The 18,441-nt window shown below is 40.5% G+C and overlaps 2 protein-coding genes across 2 annotated transcripts; one reads left to right on the plus strand and one right to left on the minus strand.

Moving 5' to 3' along the window:
- The first annotated feature begins 185 nt into the window (after nucleotides 1-185).
- On the plus strand, nucleotides 186-9,281 carry LOC109469940 (T-complex protein 1 subunit delta-like). Its single transcript, XM_019768704.1, has 14 exons — nucleotides 186-458; nucleotides 1,121-1,173; nucleotides 1,356-1,445; nucleotides 1,671-1,779; nucleotides 2,330-2,472; nucleotides 3,017-3,138; nucleotides 3,732-3,870; nucleotides 4,284-4,423; nucleotides 5,315-5,411; nucleotides 5,803-5,910; nucleotides 6,441-6,571; nucleotides 7,150-7,384; nucleotides 8,350-8,463; nucleotides 8,720-9,281. Exons 1-14 carry the CDS (start codon nucleotides 353-355, stop codon nucleotides 8,732-8,734), a joined length of 1,602 nt encoding a protein of 533 aa, XP_019624263.1. The 5' UTR covers nucleotides 186-352; the 3' UTR covers nucleotides 8,735-9,281.
- A 128-nt stretch (nucleotides 9,282-9,409) lies between these two features.
- Nucleotides 9,410-16,746, minus strand: LOC109469941 (ubiquinone biosynthesis monooxygenase COQ6, mitochondrial-like). Its single transcript, XM_019768705.1, has 12 exons — nucleotides 16,431-16,746; nucleotides 15,638-15,772; nucleotides 15,397-15,455; nucleotides 14,864-15,121; nucleotides 14,233-14,340; nucleotides 13,614-13,676; nucleotides 13,071-13,178; nucleotides 12,669-12,747; nucleotides 12,109-12,232; nucleotides 11,506-11,621; nucleotides 10,807-10,973; nucleotides 9,410-9,939 (listed from the first exon to the last, which is right to left on the minus strand). The coding sequence occupies exons 1-12, from the start codon at nucleotides 16,681-16,683 to the stop codon at nucleotides 9,910-9,912; spliced, it is 1,500 nt and encodes a 499-aa protein (XP_019624264.1). The 5' UTR covers nucleotides 16,684-16,746; the 3' UTR covers nucleotides 9,410-9,909.
- Nucleotides 16,747-18,441: the final 1,695 nt, after the last annotated feature.

The following is an 18,441-nucleotide window of genomic DNA, read 5'->3' on the forward strand; positions in this document are numbered from 1 at the left end:
TCTCAATAAACAGTAAATAACACAATCATTTTGCAAACATGAGAGAAAAAAGAGACAAAAATTATATTATCGATCATAAAAGAGCGCTTATTGCTAAGATTTCTATTTATTTTTAAAGGATATAAGATGATTCTGATTGACAATAATCCTGGGCAATATTCCTGACACCCCTTTTTTAAAAGTGGAATCTCCACATCCCATCAGCCCTTTAGGCCGCTGTTGCCTGGTGTGTATGGGAATCGAGACTTTCTGTTGACCCCTGGTAAAAATCCGTCCAAATCTCCAAGTTATTTGCATCATCTGTGCACGTCAGTACTGATTTTGTGTAGTAAACAGTCAAAAGATTAGAAAAATGCCAGAGAACGCAAGCTCGGGAGCCAAATCGGGCGGCAGGGGCCAGTACAAAGATCGTGAAAAGCCGGAGTATATCAGAACGAGTAACATCACAGCTGCCAAAGGTAAGCTTGATATACATTTAGCAAATTCTTACGTTTCTTGTAAGAAGTAAAGAACGAGATCATCTTTTTCAAAAGGAGAGGGTCTTGACGACTGTATATTTTCAAAATTTCTGTTTTGCGAGACTCTCCTTCCCCTACCAACGTTACAGTTTGTCGTGCCTCCATGGAATGATCTAGAAGCTTCTCGAGTCGATGTGCAAAACTTACCGGCATCTGACGTTGCCATGTTACTTACATCTAGATCTACTGCACACTGACATATCCGATGTCTTTAGTATGTCATGACAAATGGTGGCATGAATATTTTTCATTTTGATTTTTTTATATGCATATAAGAGCTAGAATCAAACGTTATATGATTTATTTGCATGTAGTCCTCTACGAAAGAGATGGGGGGGGGGGGCATGCATGTAAAAAAAAATTATGAAGAAAAATCTAGGTTTTGCCAGGTGCAGTACGTTCTGTTGACATGATCATTTTATATGGACGTCACTTGTGTACAAAACCAACTTTGCAAGAAATTTAAGTGACGAATGCTTCACTTTTTTTTAACCTAGTAGTATCAGTTGGATTCAATCCCCTTTGCACAACTCAAATGGCATGATGATCCAACATGTGACATTTGTGAGACACAGTTAAACTTTGTTTTTCTTCTGTTACAGCTGTGTCAGATGCCATCCGGACTAGCTTGGGACCAAAGGGAATGGACAAAATGGTAACAATATCAAGAATCCATTATGTCTCTTTCAGTGTCACTGTTAGTGTCTTGAACAACTATCAACCTGTGTTTCAATGAGCATTTTCTAATCTTAATCATCAGAAAATTTAAGTTGCATCTTAATTAACCCTTCCTTTCATTTAAAAATGATTTGAAAATCTCTAATTGTGTACATGTAGATCCAGGCATCCAATGGAGATGTGACCATCACAAATGACGGAGCCACTATCCTCAAGCAGATGCAAGTACTGCATCCATGTGCAAAAATGGTGTGTATATTTTTTTCTTAACAACTTACTGTAGTCAAGACTTGTGTAATGAAAAAGTCTTACTCGTTATACTGACCCTGCATTGTAGCAGCTTTCTAAATTCCTTTTGCAGAACAATACTTCATGCAAACACTGGACAGCTAATGTAAGAATGATTGTTGTTTGGTAAAATTTTTAGTCATATTTATTCATATAGGCTACTTAAGTCCTTGGTTACTTTCCTAGCTTGTGGAGCTGTCCAAGGCCCAGGATGTAGAGGCTGGAGATGGGACCACATCAGTTACTGTTATTGCCGGCAGTCTGCTGGATGCTGCAAGCAAGTTGTTGCAGAAAGGTGGGTTTAATCTTGCATAAAAGGCATGCACAAGTACATGTAGGATATTCATGGGATGTACAAAAAAATCACAATGTTTAAAGTACTAACGTCTTTATTTCCAACCCATATTAATGTAGTGGAAGAGAGGACATGGATAAGCCACACAAGTTGTTGGTACTTAAATTTTGTCAGAAAAAATTTGAAGTGCCAGGGAAAAAAAACAGGTCTAGGCATCCTATGATAGCCCCAAATGCAACGATAGGTAGTTCATAATTCAAACAATGAATTTTTAACCTAAAATGGAACCACTGCATTGATAGATGGAAATGCTTTAATGACTCAAGAGGAAGATAATGACTTTCTTCAACTGTCAGGGCCACAATATGGGCATTTTTTATTTGATTTAATTGATCTTTTTTTGCAAATCAGAAAGAATGAAGTGGGCAAATACGAGAACCAATCAAACTGGTACATATGGCCTTACGAGACTAATACATTTTTAGTCTTCTTGTTAATATAGAATGGTGCTCAAGTTCAAGTTAAAATGGTGCTCTTGTTTGTATGTCAGGTATCCACCCAACCACAATCTCAGAGGCATTCAAGAAAGCAGCAGCCAAGTCCGAGGAGATCCTGAGTGAGACGGCCACTCCTGTGGACCTGGCTGACAGGGACTCTCTCGTCAAAAGTGCCTCAACGTCTCTCAACTCAAAGGTAAGGGGACGTCTTTAAAAAAAGAGTGTAGAGCTCAAAATCATGGCAGAAATATAGAGAACACCTCTTTGAACAGGTCCAGGTGGCCGGAATTTAGCTCCCGTTGCATGAAGGCAGATATTTTGTGGGGTGTAACATTTGCTAAAAAGACTTTGATTCCACTCGCCATTCCACTTATTAATAAGCATAACGTTAGTAATCTTTGGGAAAACATGTTACTGTGTGCTTTCTATTCATACTTGATTGGCAGTGTATCCATAGCATCACACAAGGACCTTATCTAATGTACATTGCATATTAGTCACCCAATGGGTTCTGGTTATGTTCGATCCTGATCCGCTGCAAACATCTTGAGCTACTTCCTCGAGGTGGATTACTTTTGACTCAGATCGGAGAAAGTCTGCATTGGAGCATTCACACTGCAAAAAAATGATCCGGATTGACGAATTTTGATCCGGATTGATGCTCCATCCAGATATTTTTTTTTAGTGTGAACTGGTAAGAAAAGAACCACAATGTGACTTGATGCCATTTTCTTCCCCAGGTTGTTTCGCAGTACTCCTCCCTGCTGGCCCCCATGGCTGTGGATGCTGTGATGAGGGTCATTGACCCCACCACTGCTAAAAACGTCGACCTTAAGGACATCAAGATGATCAAGAAGCTTGGGTGAGAACAGTCTTCACTGTTTGTGTGCTTGCTGTATGTCACCAGATTTATTGGGTCCCAAGTCACATTTCGCTTCATTTAATTTGTATCAAAGAGCGAAGGGTTGCTTAACGGCACCCAATGCAGTTTTAGGGCTTGGAAATCGGATTTTTCAAAGTCAGTATTGCAGTCACTCAATACATTAAGTTGAAACAAAACTATCCCAATGTTTATTGACATTCATGGAGCAACAATGTGATGTTGTATGGTAAAAACTCGTTGAAAATCCGGCATGGCTGGGAGCTTATTTTGCACTGTTTAAAATGCCCAAAGTATGAGATACTGATGCAAATATGCTAATTTAGGGCAGTATGTGTCAATATCATATAAATTGCCTAATTAAGAATGATTTATTCAGTTTTGCCATCCTGAAATTGCATTGGACATTTTTAAAAAACAGGATGCAAGCAAGATATGATGATATTACATGTATGTGGTTGTGCCTAACTGGTAGGAGGTATCAATTGTCAACTTGCAGGAGTGGGACACATTTGTGTGTACCTTACTTAGTCCTATTGTTACTTACCTGCTTGATGTTTGTGTTTTTTTCTCAGTGGTACTATTGAGGACTCGGAGCTGATAGATGGCGTAGTGTTTGATCAGAAGCATGCCGGGGCACCGGGCGCTCCATCCAAGATGGAGAAGGCTAAGATTGGCCTCATCCAGTTCTGCCTGTCACCTCCCAAAACTGACGTAAGTCGAAACACTGTGTCAACTGTTAGATATTGCTACTTAAAACTTAGGCCTTCGCAGAAGGAAAGCATTTCTGTTTTTACTCTGTTTCTTCTTTCTTTTTCCTTTTCTTTTGTTCCAAACAAATAAGGTCAATGTCTTGGACCAGGCAGCTGTCCCCATGGTAACTGGTGCTGTAGCAGACACCTTGTGGTGTTGGATTACAATAATTATGTAGCAAGTGGCAGGACAAAGTTGAAAGGGCTGGTCACCATTTATATAAATGTGTTAATTGATAAGTAAGAATGAACAGAGCAGTAGTATGTTTAGCTACTCTATGTGAAGTTAAACATTGTCTTTTGCTTTGCAAATGTTACTTTTCTTGTGTTATGTTCATTTTTGTTGAACATGAGCTGTAACGTTGTTCATTGTAGATGGAGAACCAGGTTATCGTGTCGGACTACACCCAGATGGACCGCGTGCTGCGGGAAGAGAGAGCCTACATTCTCAACCTGGTCAAGCAGATTAAAAAGGCCGGCTGCAACGTGCTCCTCATTCAGAAGTCCATCCTGAGGTTTGTATAGAACATTGTATCCAGCCACGTTGCAGTACTATGTTCTTGAAAGAAGTACTTTTGTCTTTTTTTTTCTTTGTAAGGCTATACTGATTATATGAATGACACACTCTGGGCACAACAAAAATGTTGCGAGTGCCAAAAGAATTGGGCTAAGAAGTTCCCTTCATTATGAAATCTAAGTGCATGGTCAGAAAGGTTGAACAAATGACTGAGCACACACTAAGAAGGTGTACAAAACTATGGATTATCTTTATTTGTTGGCATCACCTTTTTTTGTCAGATACCAAATGCTATATGATACAATGTAGGACTGATTCAACTTAATACATTAAAACCAGAAAATTGACCATGAAGATCAAGTTTTGCTGCCCTGACATTACTGTAAATCACTTTATGTTCTCAGATATTTACAGTTTTCTCGGTCACTTCTTTACCACGAATTTAACATTACCATGAACAAATATTTGTGGACTTTCTGTCTTCTGCGCCTGCCGCCACCATGAACATATAGTTCTGCGAACATTTCCAATTTTCTCAGACTGCGAAATTTTGCTAACGCGAATATAAAGTGCGTCGATGAAGGTTAGACATCCAGGTAATACGATATGCCAAAAAACAGTTACTCAAGCAACTGGATATGATTTTGAAAACGTCAGACGTTTCAGCTAGTATCCACTAGCTTTCGTCAGTGACTGAGAGACCAGAGGGAAAAAGCAGGTTTATATACACAACCTGTTGATTGATATGCAAATAAAGTGAAGACAAATTTTTGGAAGTCGAATATAAAGTGATTTACAGTACATTGGATGCTTTTCAGCTGTTGTGTTTTATGTCTGTGTGGAAGTTCCATACAGCAAGTTTTTGAAACTGTGCCTTTCTTGTATACAGAGATGCTGTGAACGACCTTGCTCTTCACTTCCTGGCCAAGATGAAGATTATGGTGGTCAAGGACATTGAGAGGGAGGAGATAGAGTTTGTCTGCAAGGTGGGAAGAAGAATCATTGTCTTGTCATGGAATCAGTCTTTAAAGCAGCATCAGCAATATTCTGGTGCCAAAATTTAAAATTTTTACAGATTAAAAGTTTTCACGTGATTGCAATATACTGCCACTTTTTGACACATTTGTGCAATTTTCATTTTCTTACCCTGAATGTCACTCCGTAATGAGATAGGGTTGATTCAACTTACTTTTAAAGAAATGTTTAGAAACTTGACGTTTGTATTGCCCTTGTCACACAAGGTTGCTTTGAGTCAAACTTGAGAGTCTACTGGCAATTTGCCGCTACAAGTAGACATCATTTCAACTAATCCTGTGTGCTTCTAAAACCTTTTGCACTTGTAATTGCTGTAATAATGCGTGTGATTTGTTCATACAGAGCCTTGGCTGTCGGCCCATCGCCAGCATTGATCACTTCCAGCCTGACATGCTGGGACAGGCTGAGCTGGTGGAGGAACTACAGGTCGGCTCCGGCAAAGTGGTCAAGGTGAGGAGGACTTACAGTTACAGGGATGATGTTAGGAAGTTTTGAATGGGTCGCATGCATGGATACATTATAATTTTACTTTGTATACAAGCTGGAAGGCAGCAATTTTCCAACATTGGCCATTGGGAAGGAAAAATTTTGAATTTATTTCCACCTTTGCCTAGGTCATGTTTTTGTAAGCAAATTTGTGTCCATGTGGTTTGACGCAATAAAAATGTAGGGTAGGTCATGGCTAGTCACCTGTGAAAGAAATCATTAGATTTTGGACTACTTGGCAGCTTTCCCTTGTACTACAGCAGAACTTTCGGTTTTGATATCTTGTGTTCTGGACATGCTATCGTGGTGACTTTTTACGTGGTAGATAGCTCTTGTTCCATTTATTCCTTAGTTAGAATGCCTTTTGCAATTTGTTTGCATAGCAGCTAGTTGGGCAGTCCTGGTTGTATATCATTGTAAACAGCCTAGTAAATAAAAGTTAATGATGAATTTCTACAAATTGCCAATGATGAGACGGTTATTTGTACTGACAGATCACAGGAGTTCAGAACCCAGGCAGGACTGTGTCAGTAGTACTGAGGGGCTCCAACAAACTAGTTCTGGAGGAGGCTGACCGCTCCCTCCACGATGCACTGTGTGTCATCAGATGTCTGGTCAAGAAGAGGTGAGGCAATTTTTAAAATGTTTTCACACAATTTCAGAGTCTACAATGAAGGCTTCTAATTCTATGGCATAATATTTTATTAGTGGCATTGCTATGTATGAAAGTTGTCCTGAAGATAGCAGTGTATACTTACCAAGTATGATTATTGAACAATGACATTTTGATGTATTGATGTTCCTCAGAGAGTACACTGTTATGCTTGAATGCACTGCAAACTTTGTTGCAATTAAAGTCTCGAAACCCACTGAGGACTCTTTCCAATAGAGCAATATAGACCCTAGGGGTATAGAGATTTGGCACTTGAAGTCTCTTCCCTTCGAAACACAAACTATTATTGAACTCTTGCATTGTCAGCAAGGGATTTCAAGAACTCAATCACTACTATGTTCACCGTATCTTCAGTCTTCACCTTATGGTAAATTTGACAAAACAAACTGGAGTCAAGCATAACAATTTGCTCTCTGAGAAATTTAATACCCACTTCTGGAGTATTCCTTTAAATGCATTGAGGGTGACCACTTTATACTGTGAAGGATATTTTTTGGCTATCAGCTAAACTTTGTGTTGTTTTGACCCAGAGCTCTGATAGCTGGTGGAGGAGCCCCAGAGATTGAGCTGTCTGTACGTCTGAGCGCGTACTCGCGTACCCTGTCGGGCATGGAGGCGTACTGCATCCGGGCCTTCGCTGAAGCCCTAGAGGTCATCCCGTACACGCTCGCCGAGAACGCCGGCCTGAACCCCATCGGCACGGTCACGGAGCTACGGAACCACCATGCGGAGGGGATGAAGACTGCCGGCATCAATGTTAGAAAGGTGAGCGCTATGGTAGCTTTGCTTTCCCCAAGTTTCAGTTTTGAGAAATGGCCTTAGACAATGCAGTTTAATATAAGTTTGATAAAGTAATATAGATCAGTAATAAATGAACAGCAAATTAATGTGTCAATGTTAGAAAGGTTAGCAAAAGTCTTTGCTTTGCCCGTCTCAACTTTGAGAAAAGTGTCAGACAGTGCAGTTTTGTTGTACCAAAGTTTGATTGAAATAGTGCAGTGGGTAGAGTGTTAGCCTTGCATTTTGTAGGTTATGAGTTCAATTCCCGGTAGTGCTGTTCACTGGACTTGGATCCGGACTTGTAAGAATCTTTAGGTTCAAGTCCAAAAAAACCTAAAAGTCAAGAACCGAGTCCGGACTTATTACCATAAAAGACCATTTCACATACCCCTTTTCTTCCAAACCACCTAAAACCGTCCGTAGATTGCAAAATCTTTGCTGCAAAATGAAGAAAACATTGCCATCAGGCATTGTCAAGTATCGGCCTCCATGTTATGTGGCCAAAGTTTCACCCAGACAACATACATGTAGCAAGGTTGCCAACATGCAATTTTGTATATGCCATGGGTTTAGGTCCGGAATTACAAGTCCGGAACTGAACCTAAACCTCTGGACTTGAATCCGGACCTGAACCTAAATGTGGGTTTAGGTATGCACCACTAATTCCCGGCAAAGACTTTGAAACTGGTACATACTGCTTTCTCTGCTTGACACTCAGTATTTGGGGAAGAGTATGGGAGCTAAACACACAATACTACCAGTGGACTAGCTCCCTGCTGTAGTGATTGCATTACTCAATTTCCTGTATGGCCCAAGGACTATTAATCCTGAGCCACTGCCCTGTGCCCCATCAGAAGGACTGATAGGTTGATAGTAGCCAAAAAATTATTCTTTCTGCCTAAGTATTATTATAGATCAGTCATAAATGACAAATTGATGTATTTTAACAGGGCTGCATCACCAACATCCTGGAGGAGAATGTTATCCAACCGCTGCTGGTGTCTGTCAGCGCAGTAAAGCTAGCAGCAGAAACCGTCACTCAGATTCTCAAAATTGATGACATTGTGAGTATGAACGCCTTTGTTTTTGCCACTCTTTCAAGTTTCTCCAGACTTCTTGGCATGCCTTGGGAAGTTTAACCTTCTCCCTGCTGCCTAACCCATGGCCAATACAAATTTGGCACCAAATGGCTTAGCAGGCTGAAGGTTAGAGTTGCAGTTCTTGAATCATTGTTTGTGAGGTGTAGTTGTAACGAGTGAATTGATTGGTCTGCATTCCTGAGTTTTTACTGAAAACTTGAAAACTGTCTTTTTTTTTCAGGTCAACACTCGCTAGTACAAGAACTGTTGGAGGAGAAATTTCCTCAGTCAACTAGGAGATGATTTTGCATGTCGACGTCTACGTTTAATAGCAATCTGAATTTTTTTTCAATTCTTGATTTATATTATATCTACCATTGAAAAGTACATGTTGTCCTTGTTAATTTATGGCCATGTACTTGTCACGAAAGAAGAGCATGTCAGCAGAACGTACTGCGCCTACGTGAAACCAGTCATAGCACTTCAGCAGAACGTCTCATTCGCGTATTGAAGGATGACATTCCGTCTAGTTTTCCAATGTTGTTTCGGAAAAGATATTGTCTGCAACGGGCAAAATTCTGATGCAATGTTGACCAGACATCCAATGAAAGCTATGAAAAATACTGGTTTCGCACAGGCACAGTACGTTCTACCGATATGCTCGAAAGAAGGAGCTTAACACGAAAAACTTGCAGTGTCGGTATACATGTACTAGTTATTAAGTGCAAATGAGATCTACACTTATTCTGTATACATACAGCCACCATGTATTGTGTGTGAGAGTGAAACTTTATACATAAATTCACTATCCTTTGTTGTGTCACAAGATTTGTTTGTTGTGCCTTTATTTTCTCAATTCGACCACTTTAATGATCAAATGCAAGGAATACAAATTTTAAAGTAGGTAACTATAATTGCAGCTTCTTCACTGCAAGACTCTAGCTCTTTGACTTAGATAGGAAAGTTACCAACTTGAAAAGGAAGACTAGTGAGGGCTTGGAATCTTTTTTCTTTTTGCATACCTGCACCAGTGCAGGTAACGTAGCAATTAACATACACAGCTCTGCATGAAAAAGAGATTTGATAAGTAAGCATCAAACTCCTAACACCAGTAACAGTTAAGACGTTTGAATTCTTTATGTAACATTTCACTGGTGACAATTCAGAATCAGAATGATCATCAGTATAGCAAGCAAAACTCCACAAATGCATACTCATGGACTGGTGTGGGTAGACATGGTGGGATTTCCAGCCCTGCTATAGTACCAGTAAATGTTCAGTGTCTTTCACATACTGGGAGGGAACTTCCCATGCAGCAAATTATGACTGGGTAAACATCATAATATATATACTGCAAGCGGGCCTTGGTATAGCAGCTTGGCATTTTCTCTCTTGCTCAGATGCCCAGTACAGTCAGTTTTCTCTTCATGGTTACTTGCTGGCAAACCCCATTATTTCATTCTGAAAAAGATCAACATCAAGGAAGAAGCATTATCTTCAAAGTTCATTTGTGTCATTATGAAGCAAGAAATATTTGACAAGAAATGAGCAATACATGTAATGCAGCTAATACACATGATCATACAATGTAGGTTGCAGAATGTCGGTGGTGCACCTAATCTGTGTTGTCCTCAACATAATGTGACATCACAGAAGCAGAGGATTGCTCATTCCATGGCAACGTCTTCTATTTTGTCAGGACAATAACCTCAAAGTTCATAAAGTGTGTTTTTTTTAATCAGGAATTAATGGTAAGTCTGGGAGTGGGGCATTTTTGCTCCCTGGTTGACAAGCTTAAACCTTGGTCACAATCTGCCTTGAAACGTAGGTGATCCGTAAGTGGTAAGCACCTAATCCTACAGATTTGGGAGCACGCAGACACGCCGTAGAACAATAAGTGCATGTAAAACTTTTTCTGCGTGCGGTCTGCGGATTCACCACCCGTATGTACGAGTACGGGCGACGCGCGTGTCCCGTACGTACTGTACGTGAGCAGCACGTTTGAGTACGGCCTCCTTACGGTTAAGTTGCAATCGCACAGAGATCGTACGTTGTACGCGCGTACAACTCACCACTTGCGCAATGAACAATGCACGCAACCGCTCACGGCCAGACCTGGCGTGCAGACCACACTCTTACACCTTGCGCAACCGTGCGAGTGACGTGCATTGACGCCACTCCTTCCCCACGTTTCCAGTAGCAGACGTGGCCTCCCAATAAAATGTACGGACAAAAAGCATGCACAGGGGGTTGTGACTGAGGCTAGTCTGGCATCCAGGCTAGTAGCATAATCAAGAAAGTTGAAAATGCACAAGAGAAGTCACCCACCTTGAGTGGTTTGATAGCATTGGTGAACTGTAGCCCTACACTCCTCAGCAGCACCAGAGCTGGGTTATCTGAGGAGTACAGTCTGTGGAGACCTTCAATGGCTGCCATCATGGGGATAACTGCCTGCTGTCTCTTAGTCTCAAACTCCAACAGTCTATCTACACTACCTGGGGGAAGATAGTGGTCAAGAGATTTAATTTAGACTACACTGCACACAAATATTGTTGAGGCAAATTCAGGTTTGGCCACCCTTTGCGGGGTACGAATGAAAAGAAATGGGGAAAAAACAAGATGCCTAACCCTAAGTTGTCAAAAGTAGACACCAAAAATGTAAAAAGAATTGAAGTAACAAAACATGGTATAAGTCAACAAGTCTTTCATTCCTGTATTCAAGAAGTACAGAAAATGTGGAAACCTAGGATCACTTCAACTACATGTACACTGCAAGGGTACCACACTAGCAACGTCACTTTTTATCTACAACTACCAAACAAGTTTCACGTCTACAAATATACTCATGGCTACCTCACTGGTGTTACACAGGTTATTCCCCTTTTCAGTATTTTCTTGTCCTGTGGAAATTTGCCGAGGGGAACCAATTAATTGGCAAAAAATGGTATGGGTACTGATGCAATAACTTGTTACAAAGTTACTTGCTGTGGCCTTAGATAATTAAAAAAACAAACAAACAAAACTGACCTATATCTTCCCCCGTGGCCTCTGCCTCTGACACCACCTGCCTCAGACAGGAGACATCCCCAAACCCCAGGTTCACTCCCTGGCCAGCCATGGGGTGGACACGATGGGCGGCATCCCTGCAAAATAGTGACAGACACAATCTCTTCACCTGTATTTTTCAAACAACATGTACCTAATAAATGATAAACTGGTGGACATACCAACTACTAATAAGAAAAGAACAAGAAATACATGTACATGTAGTCATGCCTTCAAGTACCAGAGTTATTACCAAGGACTTGGGTGTCCTAAAACATGTTTCATGACACAATACTGTCAATAGGCAGAATGTCTCTTTTAAGGTCGTATTTGGGATTTTAAGGAGGACATTCTATACATGTATATATGTATAGGTTTCAAACACTGTTTTGGAAAAGATACCATCTGCAACGGTCAAAAACCTGATAAAACGTTGATCAAACATGTACATAAAAAAAACCCTGTAAAATCCAGGTTTGGTGCAGGCAAAGTACAAAATGTATGTTCTGCCAACGTGCTATACAATACATGTACCAGAATGGTCTCCTTTGATGAAATAACATACAAAACGTAGCAGTGACCTACCCAATAATGGCCATTCTGTGTTTGACGTACTGTGTGGCGTGGCCCAGACCCAGAGGGAACATAGCCCTGCTGTCTTCATCTACATCAGACACACTGGGGGGCAGCTGTCTCGCAGAGGTTCCACCTGAATATAAACAGAAATGTTTTTAAAAACTAGATGATGACTTAACAGTGTATTCCATTTAAAGTGATGTTTACATTCGCAAAATAAAAACATTGTTTTTGCTCTGTTGCTTCTTCCATTCCAAACAAATTATAATGTCATTGCACTGGACCATGGAGATTGGTGCTGTAGCAGGCACCGGATGGTGTTGGATCACATTATGTAGCAAGTGGCAGGACAAAGTTGGAGGGGCTGGTCACCATAATTATTATGATGATTGTGAGTAAGAATCAACAGAGCACTGAAGGTAAACATTATGGAGCATGGGAAGGTAAACATGAGGCATTTGCTTTGCAAATGTTACCTTTATAGTTAACATAAAACCCCTCTCAATATCTGACATTTGCAAAAAGGGGCAGATGGATTAACTTCAGCGAACAACCTATCAAGCACTCACCAGGGGAAATAGCAGACAGGATAGACTGAACAGTCTGTACAGCAGAATCAACGGCAGCCTCCCTTTTATAGTCCTGCCACTGAAGAAAGACAAAGACGCTTTAGAATTACATGTAGTCCATATTCATTTTTTTTTTTTTTTACAATATACACTTCAAACTTGTAAGGAAATCACTGGGTTGATAGGATGAAAATCTGTAACAACAAATAGGAAGACAAGGACTTTCCCCAACTCTCTTGTGTCAAAATGTGAGCATTTTGGGATTGATTCAGAACAGGTACTGTACATATTGTTGCAAATCAGAAAAAAAAATGACTTCAAGAACAAAGAAATTAAATTAGTGGGGCTTAATGTTAAGATTTAATGAAAAATTAAAGATGAGGTTTAAGTCTTGTTACTCACAAATGCACTGTTGACTGCCTCTACAAATTCATCTGCTTGCATCTTCAGGAGTGTCTCTGCATCTTCAGTAGTTGTCGACCAGACCAGGTTACTGTGGGTCTCACTCAACTGTCAACAAAAAATCATACATTTGTACAAGATTCCTTGATACATCTATAGGACTATAACTTCACTGTACATGTACATGAAAGGCCATGCCAAAAAATCACCAGTTTGCTTTAGTGCTAAAATAAAACTTTTTAAAAGCTTATACATTTTTGTAATTCAACAACTCAAAACAGACATTCTTAGAATTCATTCTTAATAAGTATTCAAATGTTAAAAAAAGAGTCATTGAAGACTTTATATAGGGTTATATTAGTCTCCACCAGACTCCTTTGCAGGCAGAACAAATAGTAGAAATTGGCCTAAAAGGAATGTAACTGGTCCGACTATTGAGGGTCCAATTTGCCTGCATTTCTACTACATTGTATTTATATTCAGCTGTAAAGGAGTCTAGTGGAGACTAAGGTTATATGATGTTAGGGAAGAAATAAGTCATACCGGTAACATGGCGATGGGACCAGTTGGTAGGAACCTCTGCCAGGCAACATTGTTCACTGTTGGCTGTAGGAAACAAGAACTGTCAGTACATCACTAGAGATCATCATGTTACAAATACATACAGTGACAAAGGTACAACATTCACCATTTGAAGGGTGAAAGACTAATTCTTACTTTTGTTTGAAGTAATATAACAAGGACATCTCTGTCACCATGTAAGGCCATACTGATTTGATATGTATGACATACCTCTGGGCACCCCAAAATTGATACAGGTGTGCAAAGAAAGAAAAAAAAGTTGGGCAACAAAACAAAGATGCCTTCATTTTGAAATCTAAGGCTGAACAAATGACTGAACACACAGAGCATGGTATGCTAAACAATAATTTTGTTCTTTGACATCTTCTTTGATTTTGGAAGTGTAAGCAGGTAGTAATTGAAGCCCTGCCTGCTTCCCTTCCTCTATTCCTAAATCCTTTGGCATATCCTTTTTTCCAATAACTCTCCACTGTAAACCTTCAAGTAGCCCCCAAAAACAGTATGTTTTTTTGTGACAAAAATTGATGCATGCATAGATGTCCTCCATATAATTAAGTCATTGTGGCCTGGGCATGTCTACCTCGGAGAGTTTGAGTGTGGCCACCACCCCAGCCTGGCTGTAGCTCCAGGACAGCTGTCGGATGTTAGCTGTCTGTCTCAGCAGAGATTTGGGACCATCTGCACCAATCTGTAACGTAGGAGTAACAGACAAAATGTACAATAGAAAATGCAGATAAAATATTTTGCACAATTTGTGTAGAGTTAGACATCATAGTCTTATTACTGTTCTAATTATGTAAAACTGGAAATTGCATCAAAAGGAGAATGCAGAATGTTTTTACTTGGATGCATGGTGCTGCATTGCACCCTCCATGAAAAAATGGAGTTATTGTTATTGTTTTTGGTCTCTGTGTGTGTTTGTGTTTTTGCATACTTGCGGCCAACATAATTTTACAGATTGTGATGATATTTGGTATGTGGGTAGGGCTTAGGAGGACAAAGGTCAAGGTCAAATATGGACCTCCAGGTGTCTGACCTTGATACTGTAGCAGAACCTCCAGTTTTTGTACCTTTTGTCCTGAACATGCTATGGTCTTGTTTATGCTGATTTAGAGACATATAACACAATAATATTGGCTCAAAAGCTCAGTTTGTGTCACGTAATCATGCAAAATGGCAATACAGATATCTGACAAGAGATGTATACGTACCAGAAGTCTCGTATCGAGCACTCGGCCATCCTCCAGTATCACCCTGGCCCACGGACTGTCCTCCCCGTCCGCGGCCTTGGACGGGAGCTTGTAACCTTTGACCCTCGTGTCAAACATGACGTCCACCAGACCCCGCATCGCGTCCAGCTGCTGCATCAGGCCCGACAAGATGACGTCGTTTTCCACGATGTGCGCGATGTCCTCGTTCAGGTCGTCTCTGTCGAAGGTGATCATGGCATCAGAACACGCATCCCATACCTGAAGAGGGAGGGGGGGAGCAAAAGTTGATCTCGATCCAGTTTTAGTACACTGAAGAGCTATAGTAAATCGCTTAATGTTTGTGCTAGTAAAAGTTTGTAGCCTGAGAAAAATTGACATGTTCTCAGAAGTAATATATGTTCGCAGTAGCGACAGGTGCTGAAAAAAGAAAGACCATGAAGTATTATTTGTTGTAGATTTAGTCTTTTTTCGTTTTACTTTTGTTTATTACTGGCATGGATAGATCTATGGAACTGAACAGTTAATGTAGTCACCTGCATCCTTTTATAGGGCCGTACTCTCATTTTATTGATGTAATCCCATGCTCCAATGTCTGAAAAACAAACATGGTAAAATTATCATTACCTTTATTCAGAACTTTCCTTATTCGAACATTGCAACTAGAAAAGTAACATTTGAGAAAGGCAACCTCTCAATGAGGTTATATTCCTTGGTGAAGGTAAACACAATCAAGTTCTGAGTAATATGGAAGAATACAAGAAAAGCTGAGTTGACCTTGCAGCAGCTGCACAGTTCCTGGTGTGAGTGAACAGACCCTGCTGCTGAACCTGTCTGGTACCTGTGTGAGAACCCTCCTGGGTCCTCCATCCAGCATCAGGATCCTTCTCCCCATCAGGCAAGGGTCACTGCCTACAGAGGGAGGTACAACAACCTTTTTTTTTCCAAACATGCGAAAGAATGTGAAACAAAAATCTGTGAAATATCTTTTATATATATATTTTAATTTCTCACTGATGTGATGTAACTGTAATATATCTGTTTATGCATTTTCCCACTGGCTCCCATAAGGCAACAGAGAATGCATGTGGCAGGAAAATGTACTCTCCAAGCAGAGGTTGTGGGGGAATGATCGTTAGCTTTTTATATATGGCTGTTTTTTTTTTGTCGGTGGCCGGCGACCTTCTCTGGCTAATGGATACTGCCTGGCCAATTTGATACTGTATTTTTGCCACCGAAAGGGATCTGCTTGGAGATTAGGAAAATAAAGACATGAAATGAAATAACCTTTTCTGGGACCTTTGACCTAGCTTTCTGCCAGTGCCTCCCAGAATAGTTGTATCTTGCACACGGTGATGGGAGCCGTCAGTGTCACAATTTTTAAGGTGAATGAAATTCAAAGTTCATGTGGCTAGCGTGTGGCAATAACTAAGTAAACACGAGCAAACACACATGCCAAAAACATAACCTCTGTGGACTATGGTCGACATCAACAACCAAATAATTTATGACTGACATCAAATAACAACAAATCAATAAATGTCAGTCACTTGCATATACTAGTACCCACCGAGTGCTAAAGCCATGGCAGCTCCCACCATCCCCCCTCCTGACACTATGATATCGTAGAAGTCCTGTGACATGTCATCTTCCCATGTTTCTTCTGGTGGGGGAGGGGCAGAGTCTTCTGTAGTGGTACTCTGTTGTGGTTCTCCCCCAGTTGTAGAGGACAACGTTCGAACCGCCGACCTTCTTGAGCCCGGACGTACATATGTGCTTCTTATCAAAGTCCGTAATGTACTTCTACAAAACAGAGCCGACATTGTTATTGTTATGAATCATACAATATTATGGTTCCGACCCCAACGCAACACTTTCGTTCTGAATACAGGTCAAAGGTTAAATTATGTAAGGTGGCTAATGTGATTAATACCTGTACAAATCGAAATATAATCAAAATGTTACTAGTAATCCATTTGTACATATATAAAAATGCAGAAAAAAATATTGTACAGTAATTTCATATTTTAGAGGATATTATTTTAAACAAATTTTTAGATTTTGATATTTTAGACAGGCAAAAGTTTAGGTTTTCGAAGGACAGGTGCCGCGCAAAGCATGGCGGGATAGTAATCAACCGTGGTTTATTCATTCCAAGGAGACGCGTAAATACAAGTCAAACGGCGATCATGGCAACCGGCCACGGGATGTGACGCGCCGGATTGAGTACTTAGAATGCTCCATACAAAAAGTCGTAGTAAGGTCACGATACGTCAAATGAGGCTGGTTTATGTGTCCCCGTGATGTCAACGAGTCAGACCACCGTGTGTGGGTCAGTTGGAAATTCAAAAATCACTGGAAGACGAGATATGTCCCGTCAAAGTTGACCTTCTAAGTACTCATTTTGGCGTGGTTTTTCTGTGTTTTGCGGTCTGCATGGGGGTTTTCAGACTACCGCTGTCCAGTCTACTTCCGGGTCAAACCACGCCCCCTAACAGCTGCTAATACACGTATGTGTGCTTATAGCTTATACTTGGACGGCGATTGCGTTCGATACGGATGTTCTGGCCAGTGTTATAACTAACGGTACGGCCCGGAGTCTCTTTTGTTATCACACATGCTTCCAAATGTTTCATAGAATAACTCGAACAGCCCCCGTTACACAAAAAGTGTAACGGTCGGGTTGGTACGTTGGGCAATACGGCATACTCAGCGTAGTATTACTGCATATTTTATTTTTTATTGCAAGATAACATGTAAGCCTTACCTCTAATAGTTGTTCCATCAGGATCACTCAGTTTAACCATACTAATTGTTTCTTCGAACTTCACATTACACCCTGTTCACCCTAACCATTCTGACCGGGACATATCATTCATGTTTCTAATGAAACATACCGTAAGTTGTCTTACAGACAATCTGTTTTGCTGTGCGCACGTATGTAAGTTCTAATGTAGTTCATTTTCGTTCACGACGATTTCAGTTATGGGGTAATTGTAACTTTGGACTACATATATCTTTAAATGGAACAATGCTAGAATGTCTACATGCATGTAAAATGTAAAAAAATGTAAAAAAAATTGCTGGACAAATAAAGACGGTAGATTTTCCACCTGTGTCACTTGAATGCAGGTATATACTGGGACCCGAATATGAGGTTTTGCAGTGTCATAGGAATGACATAGCCTTAACATGGCAGATATATGTCACCTGAGCCATTGGAATGATATAGCCCTGAACAGCAGAATTTCCACCTGTGTCATAGGAATGACATAGCCGGCAGATATTTTACCTGTGTCACAGGAATGACATAGCCCTAAGACGGCAGATATTTTACCTGTGTCATAGGAATGACATGGCCTTAAGACGGCAGATATTTTACCTGTGTCATAAGAATTATATAGCCTTAAGACGGCAGCTATTTTACCTGTGTCATAGAAATTATATAGCCTTAAGACGGCAGATATTTTACCTGTGTCATAGGAATGACATAGCCCTAAGACGGCAGATATTTTACCTGTGTCATAGGAATGACATAGCCCTAAGACGGCAGATATTTTACCTGTGTCATAGGAATGACA

The sequence above is a fragment of the Branchiostoma belcheri genome, unplaced genomic scaffold (assembly GCF_001625305.1).
Source record: "Branchiostoma belcheri isolate BF01 breed outbred unplaced genomic scaffold, Haploidv18h27 scaffold212, whole genome shotgun sequence".
Classification (NCBI taxonomy): Eukaryota; Metazoa; Chordata; class Leptocardii; order Amphioxiformes; family Branchiostomatidae; genus Branchiostoma; species Branchiostoma belcheri.